A 21,512-nucleotide genomic window follows, 5' to 3' on the forward strand; every position below is an offset into this window, starting at 1 on the left:
TATACTGTATAGAAACATAGTGTATATTTAGTGAATAGACGATGTCGGATCTTTGTGACCTTCAGGATTGTTTTATGTTGTCTTATAGTTATTAAATAATAAATTGCTTATGTATGGTATATGTTGTGTTCTAATATAGAATGTATTGCATCCGCTTGGTACCTTTCATCTATATACGATACGATATACAGCCTAGTTGATCAGGTTTTGGTCATTTTACGTAATTTTTATTAATTTTAATTGTAACAGCTTTTTAATAGAAAAGATTTCCTCTGTGCTAGCAGACTGTGAAAAAAGATATATTTGGGTAGATCTGGTAGATCTTTTGAAAAAAAATCAAAGCTATAGCTATTGTAGCATCCAATACGCTCATATTTTGATGGGGTGCTAGCCTGATGGACGTTGAAAATGCGAGAATTGTGGATGGATTAATTTTTGGATACCTTAGCAGACAACAGGTGAGTGTATTTATCTTATGTAGGTTCACATTTGAGATGAAATTTCACATGTGTTTGGAGCAAAACAATTTGAATTATGGTCCAGGCGGTTGTGTTTATAGTGGGACCTTCACCAGCGTAAATTCCATAGTCGAGCAGCTTGGTGAGGTCTCTTTCGAGGACAACAGATAGGCTTTTGCGCTATAAATAAGGTTATTTTGACACGACTGTAAACTACTTTGTTAGGTCCTTCCAGGGAAATTGAAATACTTCTATCAATAAGATGTTTCTCTCTTGTGCTGTGGTTGTTATTGCCTTGCGTCTTCTCCTGAAGGGTCCCTGCGCCTTTTGAATGCCGCTGAGAGATCAAATTATTAAATCGTTGGTTGTTAACTGCCTCTTCCATACTCTCATGCGATGTCCCCCGTACTGGCGCTCTCTTTCTTAGCCTTTATCGTTATATATCATTACTGCATCCATAATTTCGTTTTTTTCCAGTACTACAACACTCTTCGTGTCTTTTGCAATGAGGCTCCCTCTTTACGTGACAGCAAAAATCGCCTCCACAGTGGTGGGGATGTCTTCATCCAAGTCAACGATCAGTTACACGACAAAAGCCTTGAACAAATCATTCATGTAATTTTTCCTCACATTTCCTCTTTTTCATAATTTCAAATAAATTCTAATTTTTAAGGCTTTCTCGGCGGTCGGTCGTTTCGATGTATCTCCAGAGCTAATCGATTTTGGTGTACGTCTTCGCCATTTGACGAATGAATTTTCGACAATGACTGCAATGAGGGGACGCAGCTTGAGGTCATCTATTAGTTATGAATTCCGTAATGTTAATTTAGTATTATTGGTTCTACTGTCTTTGTTTTCGCTTGACGCTTTAAAAATGCGCCCACGAACAACTTATTTCATTCTCATCCTAAAGCTTTGCCTCCAAAGTTTCCTTAGCATCAGGTTAAAATAACGGTTTTATTTTTATTTTTTGTGAAGTAATTTTATTGTTTTCTACAGTAGTACACATCTGTTTCAGTGATAATCAAATTAAACTCTACGGAAAGAAAGCGTACAGCAAGATGCATCCATCTCGACCATCACTTTCCAACTCGTCTCTTTGCGCCAACAACTCCGAAACTTCCGCATGTCGTTCCACTATGTATTGGTACGTTCAGCAGCGATATAGTTGGTTTTTTCTTTATTTCCGAAAATTTTTCGGTATTGCATGTGAAAATCAAGTACGAATCGAAATCGATTAGAGATATGTTAATATGTTAATTCTATTCGTTTACAGTGTTCCTCCAAATTCAAGTGAAGCGGAATACGTTCGACAACTGCATGATAACGCTGTCAATGCCTCCGTCGAACATGCTGCACAGCCACAATCCGCCAGTCAACAAGACCTTGGTTATGATTATCAGGTGCAGGTAATACACATTTAGCTTATTTAGAGAAGGTTCTTTTCAAGCAGCGTATAGATTTTTTCCTTTGCGTTCGAAGAATTTGCTTCTTTTCTTTTATTGTTTATTAAACTACTATTGAACTATCTCTCAGTAAGCAATAAATGGTAAAAATATCACAGCAACAAGTAATGTTGAATTAGGCAGATGTTATTACGTTCGATTCTGCGTTGATAGAAAAATAAGTATTTCATGAGAAGCAAAGGTTTTATTAAGAACAACATAGTTCATTCCGTTCGAGCTGTTGTAATCGTCCGCGTAACTCCGTAACTTCACAATTAGAGAGGGTCCCATCTCTTTCGTCAAAATATTTTCCTTCGAAGAATTATTGTATGCTCTCTTCGGTAGTCGGACTTTTGTCATCGAAGGGGTTCTGCAAAGAAGGAAATGCCATGTAGTCTTATGGTCACAGTTCCGGTGAAATATGCTAAGGGAGAGGGGCATAAAAAGAAGGAAAAAAGATGAATGAGAATGAAAAAATGTTGACTATCTTCTAAAGATTTGATTTCTAAATAATTTGGTCGTTCATCGTTTGTGAAGTCCTCCACAACATATTCATCATTAAATGGAGAAACATAGCATTCGAAAGAAAACCTTTAAAATCTAAAGCAGACCGAACAAATCCAAAACTTCTCTCTCTTTTTATCACGTTTATACGCTGTTTTTACATTTGTATATAAAGCATCAAATAAACAACAAGAATATGTAGTTACATTTCCGTTGTTCAGTTACAGCAGCACGTCACCGCATCTTATCCACTGTCAACCTCATCGCCGTATATTACTCAGACAGGTGTGCAGTGCAGCAATACAAACATTGTTCAGGTTGTTCAGTTCAGGAATTTTGAGTTAACTTCTTTAAAAGCTTCTTATCCTATCTGTAGCGACTCTTTAAACAGTTTTCTTCGGGATTTGTTTGAATCTGCAACAATTCTGCTGTGTATAAAGAATTTTGTAGGCCCAGTCCACGCAAAACATTCCATGCTTCCAAAGCACCCATCTTCTGCCTTCTGCCCAACAATCCAATGTTGCCGAAGAACACATGCTCGTTGATGTTGGTGTGAATGTGAAGAACACGGAAAATCTCGAAGTTTGCTGTGACGCTCCGGCAAGGTCACTAGGGAATTCCTTGTTTGTAGCTTGTAAAACTTCATCTTCTCTTCTTTTTAGTAATTCTGAACCGAAAAATTTGCAAATTTCAGGCCAAGTGGTGAGGAGAGGTTTGATGGTTCGAGAGCACAAATGAGTTCTTCCTTTTGCTCCGAAACAGGTTAACAATTCAGTAAGCAACTTATTTCTGAGTTCATCGTTGTATCCAGTTCTTCTAGGTGCTCACAAGCGCAAAGCAGGCGTGCCACATCGTCGAGGAGATCTGGTTGCTCATACTGCGCAGTCACTTATTGTTCCTAATGGAGTATTGTTGGATCTCGAATCGGAAGCAGCTGCAAGCACTACATCGGTAAATTACAATGATCTTAAATAATTAATTAATTAATTAATAATTACTTAGCAGCAATACCGAAGCAAATATATCTATGCTAGTTTTTTATTGCCTTCTTCCAGTCATTATATGATCTCTAAAGTTTTGCTATGTAGTATCCTTTGTGTGGAAAAAAATCCTATGATTTCAAAATTACATGGAGTTATATAAGCAGCTACACGTACTGTGACGTTAGAACACAGCTACGCATGTGTTACTTCCGTTCATAGATGCGATAGTCGGATCCGGAGCTCCGAAGCCTTTCACTTTTGTACGCTTGGCGAAGGGACCCCCTGACTGGACAGTTGACGAAGGGTTCCTCATCGCTTGAGTTGCATTGCATGAACTAGACCCCTTTCACCTGTGTCCGGCTCCTCCCTATCGCACCTATGCTTCCGTTGCTAATCAATTTTCGCGAAGTCTCATCCCGTACGCACCACACACAAGAGCAAGAGCACTTTGAAGTATTTGTCAGGAAAGTTTACGGTGCCATGATTAAAATGGCATTATGGATGGATTGTGCAGGAAATAATCATTATTTTCTTTGAAAACTGTCGTTTAGCAAGTCTCATTGCTGTCTAACATCGACGACTCTGCAATGCAGTGCTTGGACCGTCTAATTAATGGGAACCTAGACGAGGTGTGTCGTTTCAGGGAATTTTTAGATCTTTTTTCTTTGAAAACATCATTTGTAGAGTTACTGAGCTCTGTGTAACTATTTAGGTGTTCCCTTTCTGCGATGATCACGATGGATTATCAGAATTTGCTGCAAGCTTGGATAACCCATATGCACCTAGTCAATCTAATGACAATGACATTGAACAGGTTTCTATCTCCTCGTTTCTTCTTTTTTCCTGTTTTTATTGGGACAAATTCTGTTTTGAAAACAATGTTATTAGGAATCTAATGTGATGTGCGGAGAAGCGGTTCTAACACCACTTGATGTTCCCGCTGCTAACAGTCCGCTACCGCGGGAACCCGCCAGCAAAAACCGCTCTTTTGACGAAGGAGAGATTATAAGCGATGAAAGCAATCACGTAAGTTCCAAATCTCGTCTTGCTAAGATTCAAAACACGATAGCAAGGTGTCCAAGTGGAATTTCTTGAACGTTGTCAGTCTTCTATCATTGGTGCACGAATATACTTCTTGAGAGCGTTGGGATTGTTCAAAATACAATAGTAGTGCTAGTAGTATTAATATTGTACAATAATAATATTATAATAATATAATATTCGAGATTTGTTTACTTGTACAATTGTTTTTCCTCTAATTCCACTGGTGAACTATCGCCAAGTCCTCATAATCCACTCAGTGATCTTGAGTTCCATCCACCAGGCGCAGCTCTTCCGCTTAGTTCGCAGGCAAAGCTTTGGAGGGTAATTGAAAGGGGAGCAAAAACATCATGATGCAGTGAAAGGTCAACTAGAAAAGTGATGGTAAGCTTGACTAATGGATAAGTTACAAAAGAAAGGAGAAAATAGAAGATTCATGCATTTTACAGTGATAAAGGGGTGAAAAAAGTACGATTGGTTCTTTCTGTTCATGAAGCTGCTCTTTAGCTGATCATTTTCTATGTATTTCGGTCATTAGAAGCGTTAAACACTGTATTAGCTATAATATCAGTGACGAAACCCTTACAACCTGCAACGGAAAACGTCTAAGAATCGTTTGCTGTCATTTCATGATCGCTGTGAACCAATTTCGTTGACGTTAGTGTTAAAATCAGCGTTTACACTTACACCTTTACTTTTCAGGCAAAAACTCCCAAAACGTCCTGCGGAGAAAATATCCAAACGAGAGTGGAAGAACGCGCTCCCTCACCAACACTGACTTCCAACGACTCAAGACGATCTTCTTTGGATTCCGGGTACAGTTACAGTCGTTTTAGGGGCATAGCCTTATTTTATTTTCTTTCCATTTGATGTTCTGATCAATTATTACATTATTATTTTATATATTAATTATTAGTAGTAATAGTAAAGTAATCCGCGCAATCAGTTCGAGAAATGTTAGAAGAAGCCGCACTCGGTAGTCTTTTCATCTGAATATGGAAAAAAATCCTGCTTGTTTGCACATTATAGCGTTCCAAAGTGAGCTTTACCAAGATGTTCTTGTCCTTCTAGGAACATTCCTGCGCTCATCGTCTTCCCAAGGTTTAAATCTAAGCAAATCTAAAGGAAGTAGGTCAGCGACTTTAAAGGTAATAATTAGTGAGCAGATAATTTTTTGCTCTTACCCTATCAGTAACATCTGTTTCCGAATATAGTTAGTGAATCAAATATTATTCCTATCGAGTAACTAGCGAAAATGAGTTGAGAAAGCATATTTACACGTTCTAACTTCATGAAAGAGCTTTCTCGAGAGATAATGTCAATCTCTTGAAGTTGAATCCGTAATTTTATCTGAAGCTGTGAGTTCAGACGAAACAGACGAGAGGAAAAAAGGATAGCTGACCGCCTGAAGGAATTTAATCGAAATCCTCCGAAGCCTGAAACCAGAGTGAGTTCGATATCCTTTTGCTAGACGAGGTGTGCTTTGCATTTATATTACTTGAAATCAATACTAGTTATGATATGATTAATCTATATTTAGTTCATGTTTTATTTCTCTATTCTGAATTTTACCTAGAACATCAAAGATTTCATTTCTCATTCATTTTTAATTCTACCATATCCAGAAGTCAAACGCTGAGCGGGTTGACCGTGACACTGCCGTCCAGGAGTCAAAAGGTGTTCCTAGGTCGTCTCCGACACCATCAAGCGGAAGAACATCGAGGGATCGTGTAAGGTGTGCGAGCATTACACATATGACTTATATTAACGGTTTCATTTTTTTCATTTTGCAAATTTTCCATGGTTAAGAGATAATTCCAGACGTTTCTCCGCTCTATTCGATGAAGGTCACAGTGCTACACCTTCGCGTGATTCTTCGCCTCATCATGAGCGTTTGAGCAAAAAAGAAGAGGAGCGGAGAAGGCGAGAAAAAGAGATGGAAAAAGAGCGACAACGTGATAAGGAGCGCCTGAGAAAGCAACGGTAAGATGTGTGACTTTAGCCACTGCTACCGAAGGTTTTTGAAGCAGTCGCAACACCTCGCTATGCAAAAAATCTTTTTCTAGGCGCGATCGAGAAACGCAGAGGGATCGAGAACGCTCACATCGACCCAGTCCTGAACGTAAAACATCGGAAAAACGATCCATTCGTGGTGATGATGACGGAAAAAACCGAGAATCAAAAGATAGAGAAAGAAAAAGGGATCCGGGTGAAGAACGCAAGGCAGTAGATGAAGTGGAAAGAAAGAAGTCTGATGAAAAATTCAGAAGGGATATGTTGAAGAAGAAGAAAGAAGAAGAGCTAGAGACGAAGAGACAAGCCGAACAGCAACGACGGGCCGAAGCAATGCGGCGAAAAGAAGAGGAGAATAAGAGACGAAGAGAGGAAAGGGAACGTCAGGAAGAAAAACGACGGGAGGAAGAAAGGCAACAGAAACTGAGGGAGGAGCGAATTCGACGTGAGGAAGAGAAGGCTCTGAAACGTCAAGAAGAAGAGGAAACGAGGAAAGCAGAAGAAAGAGAGGATGATAGATCACAATCAAAAGATGAAGAAGAGGAGGAGGAAGTTGCGAAAGATGACGGTGAACAGAGCGCGGAGTACCGGGAATCGGAAGATGATGCAGCATCTGATGATCAGCATACGGCGAGAAATTATCCCGATGAAGAAGAGGGCGTTAATAGGAAGACTTCTTCCACTCAAGACCAGTGGGTACATCCGCGAAAAATAGAGCAGAAAAGGAACAATGACAATTCCGCTGGCCGAAAAGTGGACGGTGAAGTGCAGCAGGAGAACGACCAGGACTCTGTTACAACCTCAGAGAATGAGGAGAAAAGGAAGAAAAGCACTAGGGAAGAACATCAGTCGCTCAAGAATCCCATCGATATCAGAAAGGTGGGCATCTTCTCGTATTTCCTTCTCGCTTTCTAAAAAATGAAGAGAAAAACAATTTATTTCAGTCTCTTCCCTTACCTTGTGTACCACCACGCCGTGATACTGTAAAAAAGGCACCTGCAAAACCACTAGAGCCAGGGATGATGATGACTGATCCTGGAGTACTGGATAGGATCAACAAGGAGATGGAAAGCTTAACACCACGGTATTTTTTTTTTGCGAATGACGTTCGTAGTACCGACCTTAAGATGGCTATAACAAACCGTTTCTAGCCAAACTTTCGTGGAAGTGAAAGTGAGCATTTAGAATTTGAATGTCATTTTTTAAATTATTGGAAATATGTTAAAGTTTGTCCATTATACTCCTCTAGGGATAGAAATCAATAAGTTGCCATCTTTCCTGTTTGGCCTAATCTCCAACAAATCCCTGTTAAAAATTAAAGTAGGAGTTTTTTTTTTCATTGAATCATGTGCGGAAGAATTGGTTTGCGTTGAAAGAGTATGAAAGTTTCTGAAAAACAGAAAAAAATAGTCAAGTGATCATATGATTACGATAGATTCGGGTGGGTTCTGCTTGCAGAATCTATCTTACATACTCTTTCCCCACCTTCTGAATGGAACGTGATATGATAATTCGTGGGTGACGTGATCCTCAATGTTCCTGGCTCTGCTCTTTTTTTGGTGATCTAGAGACTAGAAAATAAAAATGTTCATTGTTTTTAACGTCCTCTTCTCGTTGGGCCAAAGATTTTTTCTGAAAAAAAAGAAGTAATTAATTTCCATGACGCTCTGCCTTTTTAGGAATCGAACAAGTCATACCCGATCTGCTGAAGAGTCGGCAACATCTTCTAAGAGTACAACTTCTTCCACGAGGGTGAGTTGTGGAAGTATAAGAAGATGAGCAAATTTCTTGTTTTACCATCGATGGAGAAGTAAAAACCTTTTCCTGATTTACCATTTTTCATGTTCTCTCTTTCTTCAACTTCCAAAACCGTGCTTTTTACCCTAATTCTTACTCTTCATGTTTTTCTTTGACAAATTTTTTACGTTTTAGATTCCTAAACGAGATGTTCCTGTCGACTATGCACAGGTACTTTTCTCAAATGCGCCTGTAATTAAACGAACACCTCCCGCCGTGGAGAAAAAGGTCTTCATCATCAGCTTTCTTTTACTATGGGTTTTGTCGGTTTATTTTGAATTGAGCTGATTTTTCTTAGCAAGAAATGAATACAAGTCATCATCAAAGTTTTTACACTGAATGGGCGAATGAATGGTCATATATCCTTGTGAAGGAACTATTTTCAGAGAAATCTTGTAATATCCAGTGGTCTGACAACAGAATACTCAAACCAGCTAGTTTTTTCCAAGGCACACTCTTCCAGATGTAGGTTTTGTCCTTTTTCGTTAATTTACAGTGTAGAAGTGTGTTTAGCTATTATACTTTCTCTTCTGAAAAGTGGAAATAAAGTAATCTTTGCTTCTCTAGGTTCATCTGATCTTTTTTTCGTTCGAAATAATTTGAAAAGAATGCAAAATCTACAACTCTGAATTGCAAGTGTTTATACTACAAAACTTTTCAGTGGGAATGTTCTTGGAGAAGGCTAGCGAAAAACATAGAAGGTTAATGATTGAACGCGACTATGATTCCGATGCGATGTCTCCCTTCTATGAGGTCCTGGTTTAAAAAAATATGTATAGCGAATTTCCTTCTCACATTCCAAAAAACCGTTGCAGGATCCCGATCGAAACGATGCTCGATCCCCATTCGAAGTCCCGCACTGTCCCAGACAACAGTCGCAGAAATTTGTCCCTCAGAAACGACCGCTTCCTGCTGCTAGCTTAGATTCGTATCTCGGGTCTCCAGTACAGGTAAAATATGAAGGAATACTGTTATCCTGTAATAGTGCTACGCGTGCTGGACTCTAAAAGGGCATACTTGCAAAACGAGACCATAAGGGAAGTGCAAGAAATGGCGCTTTTACAAAACAGGTGGATCGAGAAAAGCAGTCACCTGCCAAATGCTCTCGATATACGGTTGACAGGAAGTCAGTCAGTTGATGTGTTTTGTGATCTGGCCTGTTCTGTACGTTGAACCGACGGCTTACAGATAAATTTTGTGGTGTTCTTTTGAATTTTCACGGGCAGAGAGACCCTTCTGAATGATTTCCAACTTATTACACCTCTCTTGAAAGCTACAGATCCTTATCAATATGTGTTATTAATATGAATTACAATAAACTGTTGTTTAATGGGCGTATTTCAGTGAAATTCTTTTATTTAAGAGTTCTCCAGACATTGACGGGGAGTCCTCTTCGCAGCGCTCAACAAGCAAGAAACCGAAGATCGACTTATCTCGGATGCCTGATATCATCGAAAAATTATACAGTAATAAATAGCTGGTACTATAATTCTGCTTACGCCTTGGTGTTCATATGTTCTCGTCATGTGTTCACAATTAACCTGTTTTGACCAAATTATGTGTGAATCTTGATTTCATCTAGTTGTTCATCCTTACTTCATTACTTCATTTCTTTCTTATCTAGAAAATTGCCGTAGGAAACGGAGACTTCATAGCAAATGTTCACTTTTTGCTCACTTTAGCTTCTGCATCCGTTTTCGCACAAGTTTTGGCACACGAAAATTAGCATCTTTTAGAGTTCTCCTAATCATCAGCTGTTCAAAATATCCTGTCTTTCATAGAATTTTTTTCTAAATGGATTGCGAATTATAGAGATGCAGCGCTCGTTTTGCGGCGTAATTTGTCGTTACTCGGTGAGACCGTAGGTGCATACGATGAACTGTTTCAGTTACTTTTAATAGCTATGTAACACGAATAAATGGGGTCCACCTCAGATTTCATATCAAATGTTAGCCTTAAATGTGTGATATCTGAGCAGTATGGGCCACAACACAGTTATTTTGAAGATGTATGTTTTTTTCTCAGGGTTCAAATAAATTAGTATTTTAGATCTGGCGCATTCGCACCTTTTCTTATGTATTGTCGTTCGTTTGTCATCTTGTACAAAATGAAGTTCTTTTTTTTCCGAATTTGTTACTTGTATTTTCGCTTATGCCATCGCCTAAAGGCTGAATGTTTCTTACAAACCATTTTGAGCTATTTTAAGTTAGGTGAAAGCTAGTAAGTACCTTCAGGAGCTCAAATGAGGGCTGTGTTAATCCGTAGATTGCTGCTATCACAAAAACAGTTATCTCGGACATTTTGCACACCTTCAGTGTCCGTGAGTGTGGATGAGAGGTGATTGCTTCTACTGTGGTTTTTTTTTTTCTGGAAATATTGTTATTTTGTAGTCTTCAACCTTAACAACTTGCAGATATGACGCTCTTATCAGTGAAACATTTCCACACGATCAAACACTGCCAGAACATTGGGGCATTCGAAATCCAAAACAAATGATAGAACATGATTTTATGGTGGTTCATCCAAAGGTGATTTGAACTTCGAAATTTTGGCAACCATGTAACTGGATCAACTAAAAGTTTATTCCTGCGAACAATATTTATGTTTGTAGGAATAAACGCTATGTGATAAAACTGGCCTTAGTGTAGAAAAATAGATGTTTGGATGTGAATTGTTTGCTACTAGGTTCATTTTTAAACAAGACTAATATGATATGGATTAAGTACAGAATCTTTAAAAAAAGAACGCCTTGTTCATCTAAGACCTCGTTGTTAGCCTTCTGTTTTATTGATGAGTGAACTACAGCAGGGTCAAAACGACATGAAGCATGGACAGTTGCGCTCAAAGCGGAGCGGTGGAGCGTAACGGTTGGGATCGTGTAAGGAACCTCGCTACGGCCAGCCATCTTTGCAATTCGCCACAGTCCCACCTCGATTCAAACCGCTACCTCCACCGCACCGCTTCGAGCGCAGCCGCTTACGCAACTGCAACGTGCTTCAAGTCGTTTTGAGTCTACTATAGATGATGACAACAGAAAGGAATTTTTAGTGACTTTGTTGCATTTCATATTTTCCCCAGCGCTTATTGGACTTTTATTTTATTCGGGGGTTCTTTTTACGACAACGTTATGAACTTGTTCGAAGAAATCTCATAGGAAAATGTCTACTTCAGGTCAGGTGGGGCCATTCCTCTCCATCCCGTCTCAAAGATCCGCAGCGACAGCTGGATGAAGCTGTAACTCTAGTGAACACTTTGCCTGGATTCCGCGTTGTAGAGTGAGTGAATTTTGTAGTTGAAATATTTTCTTTTGGAAAGTAGGGGTACTGAACTTCTAGAGGTTATTAGCGTTGATATTCAAAAATATGTGCTTGAAAGTACGAGATTATTGAAAGTTCTTTGCTCAAAACGGAAACGCTTGGTTTTCTGTACTTCGTTGTACTTTTAGTTTGGATAAGATATGACAAAACGTAATTTAAAAACTCAGACTCTTCCTATTTGCGGATCCCAACCTCCAGATTTTAGAAATGGAATTTATTTTTATACGGTAACGAACTAATCTAAATGTATACTATGAAGGTCGATTGTAATGGGTGTTGACTACAACACGAAACGAAAGGCAGTCTGGGGAAAAGGACAGATTGAAACACTGGTCATGAAGAAGACGCAATCACGAGTTACGGCACTGATGGTAAATGTGGATATGCTAGCTCCTAATCAGCAGGTACTGAAATGTAGCCGTTTGCATTTGTTTATGTGAATTATTCGTTTTACAGCACGAACTATTCAATATATTCCACATCCCTGTCTATGATCGCTACAATATTGTATTGTCGATTTTCAAGTACTACGCTCGGACCCAAGAAGCACGGTTGCAGATTCAATTGGCTGAAATTCCTTATATCAGGTGCACTTCATTTTAAAGTGCTTATCTTTTATAAAATGACGTATCATTGCGTTCAGCAATTTTTGAAAGATTATGGAATCCTTTGACAGTATTGGTTCAGTTATTCTTTGTTTCACAATGGTTCAGTCATTTTGGAAGGAGATCCTTGCTGTACTCTCGACGGCATTTGCTCTGATTACAATTGTGTAGTGTAATCCTCTCTCACATAAATTTAATTTTTTCGAAAATTCAGAATTCTGAAAAGTCACTATGAAACAAAACGAAAGCAAGACTCATAGCTATAAAGACTACTGCATGAACGCTGCCGAATACCACCGCGTTGCTTTCTTTTGGGAGATCATAAAAAGGAGGAACTAGGGGTATTGCATGAAAACAATGCAAAACAACACATGCTCTCCTCTAATCGTCAAGTTTTCCTGGCAGATTGGGTTTCCTGAAATTTTCTGAAAATGTTGCTAGACGAATTAGGCGAACTGCGCTGTTAAGATTAGAAAGAGGATAAGAGAAAGAAAAATTTAAAAAAAAAAACAACTTTTCGCTACGAATACTTATATCTTCCGCAGTAGAGGGCTGGTTCGACACTCTCTGCTTTCCATCCTAATGAGAGGTGGAAGACCGAGGTGTGTCCGCAAGTAGTGACAGCCAATGCTTTGTATTGTTGGATGTTAGCCGACAAACAGGCCTGCTGATTCCGCAGCGCAAAAAAAAAGCTAAGATTTAATGGAGAAATTTTTGGGACGAAAATGACAATTCGTACATGCTCACTGGACCTATTTCAGACATCGGTTGCAGTATCTGAACAAGTACCGCTGCGAATCGTCGACTTTAAACGTGGAGCGACAGCCAGTGCGAGCTAAGCGAGTTTTTGCTTTTGTAGCAACCTACAGAGATATCTTTCAATGTACTAAATACAATTTTTAGCACAATTTGGAACTTGAGAAACGTTGAATTCCGGATGTCTCAGATGTGGGACGGGCGTAAAGTTCTTATGTTCACTATATCTGTTATATTCCAGTGTGGACGAATTTGAGGTGCTACGATTACGAGAGCAAAGCCTACGCAAGAAATTGACAGAAGTTGTCGAAAAAAGTGTTGGAAAGGTTGCCGAAGAGAATAAGGATGCTGCTATGGTGGCCATTGTGGGGTAGGTTTTCATATTGCTGACTGACTAATTTGCATGAATCCTTTCTTCTTAAAAAAAAAGGAAGAGACAATTAAAAGTAGGATAAAGATTTACAAATTCGCAGCACATTTCCGCTGTTGTTCTAGACCTCACACAAATGAGTACCGTTCATCTAATCCTTCTCTTTCAAGATACACCAATGCTGGAAAAACGAGTTTGGTGAAGTGCCTTACTGGCGCTTCGAGCTTAATGCCTAAGGATAGACTTTTCGCTACCCTCGATACGACTCGACATGAGGCAAGGTAAGATTTGTCGACTATGCCACTATTTTTAAGCCTCTGTCGGAAAATAAGCTTTCCATTCCAAGAAAAAGTAAAAAGTTGAGTTAAGCCAACATGATTTCTGCATCCGTTCCTGATTTTCTGTTAAGCAATGTTGTTGTTTTCCGCGCAAACCGCAAATTGTAGCGCAAATTGTAATCTCTTCTGCTGTATATGGACCTACTTCTTTACCGTATATAGAAGAGGACGAAAAAAGAGAAGAGGGGACGCAACCTAATTTAGCTCGTTAAACCTACAAGGCGACACATTGTGAGCTACTGAGATAAAAGCGAAATCAAGAAACCCCGAAGAAAAATGCTGAAGATCGGTAAAGCTCAGCATTTCTTGTTACAAAAATCAGCTAATTTGTAATATTATGCAATATGTCAACAATCTAGATAGTAGGCATGGGCCACAGTTCTTAGTTCCTTTTCAGTTAGTTTCTTTTCATCAAATAGTAAACTCTGTTTGATTCTTAAAGTCTAGCTTTTGTCTTCGCAACTTTTCCAGATAAAAAGTACAAATGCGAGTATACAACAACATCGTTAAAAAAACTTTAGTTTGTAACAACACAAAACTGGAACTACGCTTATCTTTATTCAGTTTTAACGTTTCGGCTCTGATTGGACCTTCTTCTCTTTTGTTTTACTTTACTCCACCTGTGATCTTCCGTGAATATTCATTTGCTTATCTTTGTGATAATATTCCCCTTTTAATCATCTAGGAACCCAATTCCATGGCGGTACAAATATGTGTAGTTGAAAAAAAACGAATATCAAACGTTTTATGCTAGTAAAAATAAAACGGTAATACTAGAAAAAGTTCAATTTTCATTTCAAACGAAAACACTTACGTTTATGAAAAAAATACCATTGAAGAACGGAATATAGAAGGATTAGGGCGGAATGGTGATGTAAGAATAAAAAACAACAATGAGTAATAAATAAAGAATAGAATGTGTTATGTGGTAAAAATAGGAAACTGAATGACAGGCGACTGCACAAACGATGAATGAGAAATTAACCTCCAGTGATGGTTCGCCGGGAATTATTTGCGCGCTCCCTCGTTGGCGCTATAATTCAAAATTCAAAAGGACCTTGCGGTTACGGTTTCGTACTTCGATCTACCTGCTATCGTTGATCAATTGACGCCTGATCTGCTTTTCCGTCTTACTTGATTTGATCGGCTGGTTAGTAAAATCGCTTGATTCGATTTGACTGCCTTCATCTTTGGCTAGATCTCTCGATTCTGAGCGTAGTTTCTCGATTTTCGCAACAATTTTGCTCAAAATTAATCCATTCGTGGTCGTTCCGCTTCAATCTTCTACTGGTTTTTACGCTGCCAAAAAGTGGGTTCTCGCAGCTTTTTCAGTTCGTTTCCATTTTCTCATTTGGTGTTATGAAGGAAACCAAGGAAGGTTAACGTCACATTTATTGGTCTCTCAATAACTCCTTCATTCATTTCAGACTACCGTCAGGAAGAAAAGTGGTATTCACCGACACTATCGGTTTCCTCAGTGATCTTCCTATGCATTTATTAGCAGCATTTCAAGCAACACTTTCGCATGTAAAATTGGCGGTAGGTAGAATATATACTTAGGTCAAAACGACGTGAGGCACGGTGCATTTGCGTACGCGCTTGAAACGGCGCGGTGGAGGAATTGAGACCGAGCTGGGACCATCGCAAACTGCATGGGTGGTGCAAGGGTTCCAATATGCTCCTAACCGCTACGCTTCACCGCACTGCCTCGAGAGAAACCTCGTACGCAATTGCACCGTGCTTCATGTCGTTTTGACCCTACTATAGGTGCATGCATACTTCCATTGCATTGTTTTGCTTCTTTTAAGGACGTTATAGTTCACATTCGTGATCTATCGAATCCGGATTGGCAAGCGCAAAGCGAAGTCGTAGATACGGTGTTAGAAAATATTGGTTTAACTCGGGATCGGATCAAAGATATCGTTATAGCTGATAACAAGGTCATCATTTTACGTAAAAATCTGCTTTTTTTTCTGCGTTTTTGTATTCAGTAGTTACCCGTGAATCTGAAAGTCAATTTATTCGGGATAGAAATTTCGAGTTATATGTGGCACATTCCAAGTTTTTTTCTTTGTCCGCATAATAGCCTATAGAATGATGTGTGTTCATGATGCAAATACAGTTTTTTTTAGGTGGATATCGATAAAGCAGCCACGTCCTCCACACCAGGAGCCATTAGAATCTCCTGCAAAACATCGAATGGTGTGAATGATTTGATAGCGAAATTGGATGAGGTAATTTCTATTCTTCGTTTGCTTTCGTTTTTTTTTAGACGGAGATAGGTCTGCGTGTGATCGGTTTATTCTCTTTAACCACATAGCTATTACAGTAGTACCCAAAATACATCTGAAAAATAAAACAACTCTGCCCTTTGATAATGATCTAGAATAGGCAGTGTTTGAACTTTATCGAGCCCTTCGTCGTTACTAAATTCTCTTTGGATATAAATATGTGGCATAAGTACCATATGCTGACCTGATAAATTACAAAATAGTCTATTTTTGGAAAGCTCTTATTTGATTCGCAGTGATTGCGTTGATATTTCTTCATCATAGATGGTTTTACGTGCAACTGGATGCAAACTGCGACGACTTCGACTCAAATTCTCTTCTCCAGCCATACCATATTTATATAGGTTTGTTTATATACACATTTTAATTCTTTCTTTCTCGCATTAACGAAGAATACTGAAAGAAGAGCAACATCAGCGTTAATACTACTTTCTGGCTATTAATGCTGTTTTTGATTTATTTTATCTTTATTTTCTTTGTTTACTTTATTTTCATGACAATATCGTCAACTTTTTGATAGGCATTCATTAATTTTTGAAAATGTGTAAAGTGTCCTGCCCAAACGTTGCAATGCAGATAGGCTCTGTCGTATAATTGTTATATTTAGGGAAGGATTTGTGACTAAGGAACCGCATTGTACAGATTCTCATTTGGTATTCGATGTATTTATGAACGACGCTGAGTTCTCGCGATTCCAAAAATCGACGGGTTTATTGAAGAAGAAGAGTTCTTGATTTATGTTTTCAACTGCGCCTCCTTTTCTTTTCGGACTTCATGGTATTCTAAGTACTGATGTGAATGATAACATCCAAATCACAGTTTTAGACATCAGATGTCGAGTCAAAGCAGTTAATAGCTAGGTAATGAGACGCTATTCAGTTTCATTTGGATTTTCATAGCTTTCTCTAGTCCCCTTCATTCTTCTTCGTGTTTTTTTATTTTTTCCATGAAAAGAGCGTCATACCATACTGATGCAGTAACGGGTTTTGTTTGTTCATACGAGTGTGTATATGCGTTTGAACGCTAAGAGATTCCTTCATTCTTCTTCTTAAGAGCGAAGATGTTCAGATTTGTTTCCCAGCTTTTAAAGGCGGGACCGTTTGCGTAATTGTAAGAAACAAAGGCTAAAAACGTCTAATTGCTGGCATCAGAGTCAAGTATTCTGAACATGAGTTAGGCCTCTGAGTTTTTGGGATGTAATTCTGCGGTTAAAGGCATCACCCCACGAATCTAGAGTGGTACGGATTTCCGGTGGAGATTTCCGGGGTTGTAGATTATGGGAAGGAGGGTGTTCCGTTCATTTCTTCCTAGTTGCCTTAGAAAACCGTTCAGAAGATACGGCTTCGAGCGTTTCGGCACACTATTTTCTTTAAACAATTCTGTCTCTGCTCAATTTTGATGCATTTCTGACTATTTGTGCTCCAGTGTTTCACATTCAGATTTTTATATTCGTGGATGTTGTTATGTGTCACTATTTGTACATCTTGGCAATAAATGACTTTGTTATTTCTGTTGACAGCGAAGATTGACTGAATGGTTTCGCCTGTCTTCATAACCTAGCAGTTGTTTTTTTTTCTTTTCTTTTTTTTTTTTGTTTGAGTATTCTTCTTTAGATCGTCTGAGCAGCCAGTCAATCCCAGCTGTTCCAAATCTTTATATTATGGTGCGTTTATTTTTGAATTATGGTCAAATATAGGTAGGAATCCTCCTCATAATCTATTGAATATGAGAATTGTAAGGGAAGTTATGTGGATTGAATAGATTTTCTCAGTCGGATGTTGTGTAGAAGATCTTTTAATGAAGTAATGGCATATAAAATCTGCAGAAATTGATATGACCGAGGGATTAAAAACAAGAGTAAATTCATTGTTTAAGTAATTAAAGGAGATTATTTCCAACAGAGATCTCCAGATACCCTAGCATTCCGCAGTGTTTTTGGTGGAGGTTCTTTGCAATATGAGGCTATTGACTATAGACAATACAAGAATTGAAGGACATTTTCGCTCCAACCCGATTTCGTAATTTAAAAGTACGTCAAAAATCACTAATATTTGTAAAACATATCTACCAATTTGATGTGTTTGGGAAAATGAGTGGTTGTGTATTCACACGTCGATCTTGATTTTACCTCTCTTCAGTCTCCACCACAGTTTTTTTTACCCGTTATCGAATTACAAAGTCGTGTACCAAGACTTTTCACCTTATCAATTAGCAGGAATAATAAACCTTTAAAGAGATCGCGTCATAGTGATGACGCCGTTTCTACAAAGACGAAAAACTTTGGTGAAGATTATTGTGTGCTACATTTTCCGAGTACGAAAAGTTCATGTTCAGCCAGTTTTGTCACTTGATCTGAAATGTAACATGGTAGGAGTGACAAATTTCGCTCCAAGTGATCCAGAAACTCATCGATGGTTTCTTAAGGTAAGTGTTAAATTGTTGAGAATATGTTGCACATTTTTTACAAAGATTTTTCTCCTTTGTTTCTTTTCCAGAGAATTAGAGAATGCGTTGCCACTTTTCCGAGTTCACCCACCTATAATGTTGAACCTGCAGAGCGGTAGCGTAGTGGTATAACATCTGCTTTACAAAACATTACCCTGTGGCTGTGAGAATATATATCCATGAAGAAAAGAATCAGGGAATCTTGATTAAGGTGATTTTAGGTGCAGCGCTTCTGTCTTAAGGAGGTTTTGTAGTTTTTTTCTCTGTTTTTGGATGACGAATTGTTCGCCGCGATCTAACTTTTGAATTTCTAGACGTGATCGGAACACATTACACATTGGTTTCCACTTGGACTTAAGCAGGGTTAGAAATAAGTAGCGCTTACCTAGGTCCCTCACCAGCCATCCTGTTCACTACCGTCAAAAATTCTCTAGATCTTTTCCGATTTTCGGGCGCAAAGCTTTTAAGTAACAGTCTCTGACGCTGACGTATTGTGTCTGGCATCATTTAAGCTTCATCTATCGGTTATATATACACTTACTTCACTTTTTTCTTCGAATTTCTTCCAAATTTTAGGTATAAACGTGTGACTATATTATTTCAGTTTCGCTGCATGAACTGTGGCGAGGCACCTGATCATTGGCAGTATGTTGTCATTAATGTAAGTTAATGCGTTCAAATATATGTTACTTTAAATGACAATTTCAAACCTGTTAAGGAAGTGCTGGAAGTCCCTGGTAGTCGTGGTGAGGCAAATTTGGTTGAGAAATGCAAGTTGTGCAACCGCGTCAACACTGCAGGTTTCGGGGTTTCTTTTTTTTACTGATTTACCTTCTGATTTCTTAATAGAGGTGTTCCGTTCGCAAAGAACATATCACGGTAGTGGAATGAAATTCTTGATTGATTATCCGTATACAATCACATTGCCTCCTTCTTGGAATTCCAGTTCGTGGTATTCTGTTACTTGAGCTTTTTTAATGTGCGAAAATCTGCTTGGATACAAATAGCAATGAAGCATGCTTTCCGCCCATAAAGAAACCTCCCCCGAAAAAAAGTGATCACCTAGACTGTAACAATGCTTTTTCGTATAAATAAATACCAATTTTCATCCATCTTCCTCATCCCTCTCTTATATATGACCGAAAATTGTTTTTTTTTTGTTTTTTGTTTTTTTTTTGATTGATCTTAAATTTCTTCTTTTTCCATTCTAGCCATCGTTAGCGATTCTGTCGGCTCTTACGACTCCGTTGAACACAACGAGGAATGGCAATCTATGTTACAAATCGATTGCCGTGGTTTAGAACCGTTTGAGTTCGACCCAAGGGTACTGTTAATAAAAGTTTTTAAACTATCTACCTAGTTTGAGTTTTGAACTAAAGAAATTACTCTGCAGAATGGATGGAAAGCAGTGGGTTGTGAGTCGGGTACGGTATTCGACGACATTGACCTTTCTGAGAAGGTTAGCCGTTTCTTTTTATCAAGCAGGATTTAATTCCTATTGAGTGGTTCTCTAGTGATTTTTTTTGTCTTGAGCTAAATGAAGAGACGAGAACAATGATCTTGTTATTCCATCTGAGCTAGAGCTCAGTAAAAAATAACCGCTAGCGCTTCCTTAGACTGTGAGTGAGCCGTATAAATTCATTAGACAAGAATAACTAATAACCTTCAAAAGAAACGTTGAATTATGCAGTCACCACTCTAGGTCTAGGTCCTTGCCCGATTTTTCTGAAATCTTTTTTTCTTTTCTCTCTTTTTTCTCAAGATTCTCGGAAAATACTGCTAGAATGCGTGTTTTGTAGTAAAAAGAGCACTTCCAGGCGTGGGCCGATTATGATGAAAAAGTTGGCGCTGCTACAGAGATCAGTGATATTGAGGTTCGATTTGTGCATTCCAAAACCAAGAAGTGAAGTCATTCCCTTTCTCCTTCGATTCCTTTTTTAAACCCGTACTCCTTTGCTGCACTTGACCCTTCCGCTCTTCTTATATGTGCTTTTCACCACTTGCTTTTCTCTACAAACATTTTTTTATATTAGTATTATTCAAAGATAATTCTGATGATTTTGGTGCAGTTTGTAGTTTGAAATTGAAATTGGTGAGAAATAAAAATTTGTGATCTTCATTACCAGGAATTATTTCGAGTCGTTTTTGGAACAGCCTTTTTTCATCCAAGCCAGATTTTCTCCACGAAGCCATATACTAATTGATGATGTAATTATACAGATGCGTGGCGCACAGAAGTGCAACGGCAATAGAGACCAGCTGACCATACAACGATAAAACATCATCCAAAAACACCTGCCGCCTTCGTCGATGCGCTTCTTAAGGTGCCAGATGATGAGCTGAAACGTAAAAGCTTTTCAAACCACCGAAATTAACAATGCTGAAACATAAATGTATGTATATTGCTCCGTTTTCTGTTCAAAAGCAACTTCAACCTATTTGAATAGGCTATATTCTGGTGAAATGATTTTACTTATAAGCACGGTTTTTATTGGCTTGACCCTTCAGAAAAAAAAATCCGAATTGCGATTTCAGTATCAATTCCTTTAAAATTATTTGTAAGTAGTCCAGTATATGAATTAAGTTGACTAAAATTACGCTCCTGAAGTAGGGAAATACATAAAAGTGCCGCTGAATTCATGATATTCATTGTGTCAGTTTACCACTCTACGAAAAATCTACCAGTAACTCTTCAGATGTTATTTATATTTACATTTTATTTATATTAATTTATGTATGTTACTTATACGTTGAAACTTGCGTGATAAAAAAACATTTTAGTCGATTTGATTTCGTTCTCACTATCTTCCTGGATTTCACGAATTACCGTCGACGAAGAAACTTCGGTAGACTTTTAGTCCGTTGCGCTATACTCGCTTATCTTAGTGTGTAGTTAATGAAATATCACTTGAAGTTTTCCTTTCTTTTTCGGACCGTTGTATAATTCAGTTCGATTCGATCAGAGTCTTTCTGACGATTGGATCCTCTACAGAAAACCTAGCAGTTTAATAACATGGTTTGTTTCTAGCTCTTTCTTTTTCTGGATACTTTTTTTTTCCTCTCCAGCCACCACTCCCCTAATTACCACCAGACCGACAATGAAACCGGCTGTACGGGTGTGTGTGTGGTGTGGTTTGGTAAGATGCGTG

The 21,512-nt window shown here is 38.5% G+C and overlaps 1 protein-coding gene across 6 annotated transcripts; it reads left to right on the plus strand.

Annotated features, from left to right (window-relative positions):
* Positions 1-395: 395 nt before the first annotated feature.
* Positions 396-20,270, plus strand: RB195_015845 (uncharacterized protein; the record flags this gene model as incomplete). Of its 6 annotated transcripts, none has more annotated exons than XM_064206753.1 (44): positions 396-458; positions 936-1,073; positions 1,132-1,250; positions 1,477-1,605; positions 1,735-1,867; positions 2,629-2,724; positions 2,858-3,030; positions 3,102-3,169; positions 3,228-3,358; positions 3,942-4,019; positions 4,103-4,204; positions 4,279-4,416; positions 5,134-5,246; positions 5,800-5,878; positions 6,057-6,166; positions 6,253-6,414; positions 6,498-7,323; positions 7,389-7,528; positions 8,124-8,196; positions 8,377-8,469; positions 8,628-8,706; positions 8,903-8,994; positions 9,057-9,191; positions 9,605-9,707; positions 10,476-10,578; positions 10,655-10,769; positions 11,413-11,516; positions 11,818-11,962; positions 12,015-12,145; positions 12,925-13,002; positions 13,161-13,289; positions 13,460-13,570; positions 15,055-15,166; positions 15,436-15,567; positions 15,760-15,861; positions 16,183-16,262; positions 16,526-16,644; positions 17,532-17,581; positions 18,253-18,342; positions 18,968-19,024; positions 19,082-19,163; positions 19,575-19,687; positions 19,757-19,822; positions 20,181-20,270. In XM_064206753.1, 44 exons carry the CDS (start codon positions 396-398, stop codon positions 20,268-20,270), a joined length of 5,382 nt encoding a protein of 1,793 aa, XP_064062629.1. The 6 variants fall into 6 exon arrangements, with proteins under 6 accessions (XP_064062629.1, XP_064062630.1, XP_064062631.1 ...); XM_064206752.1 differs by having other exon boundaries at positions 2,858-3,012; XM_064206751.1 differs by having other exon boundaries at positions 2,635-2,724; positions 2,858-3,012.
* Between the last annotated feature and the right edge of the window lie 1,242 nt (positions 20,271-21,512).

This window comes from Necator americanus, chromosome V (genome assembly GCF_031761385.1).
Source record: "Necator americanus strain Aroian chromosome V, whole genome shotgun sequence".
NCBI classification, from domain to species: Eukaryota; Metazoa; Nematoda; class Chromadorea; order Rhabditida; family Ancylostomatidae; genus Necator; species Necator americanus.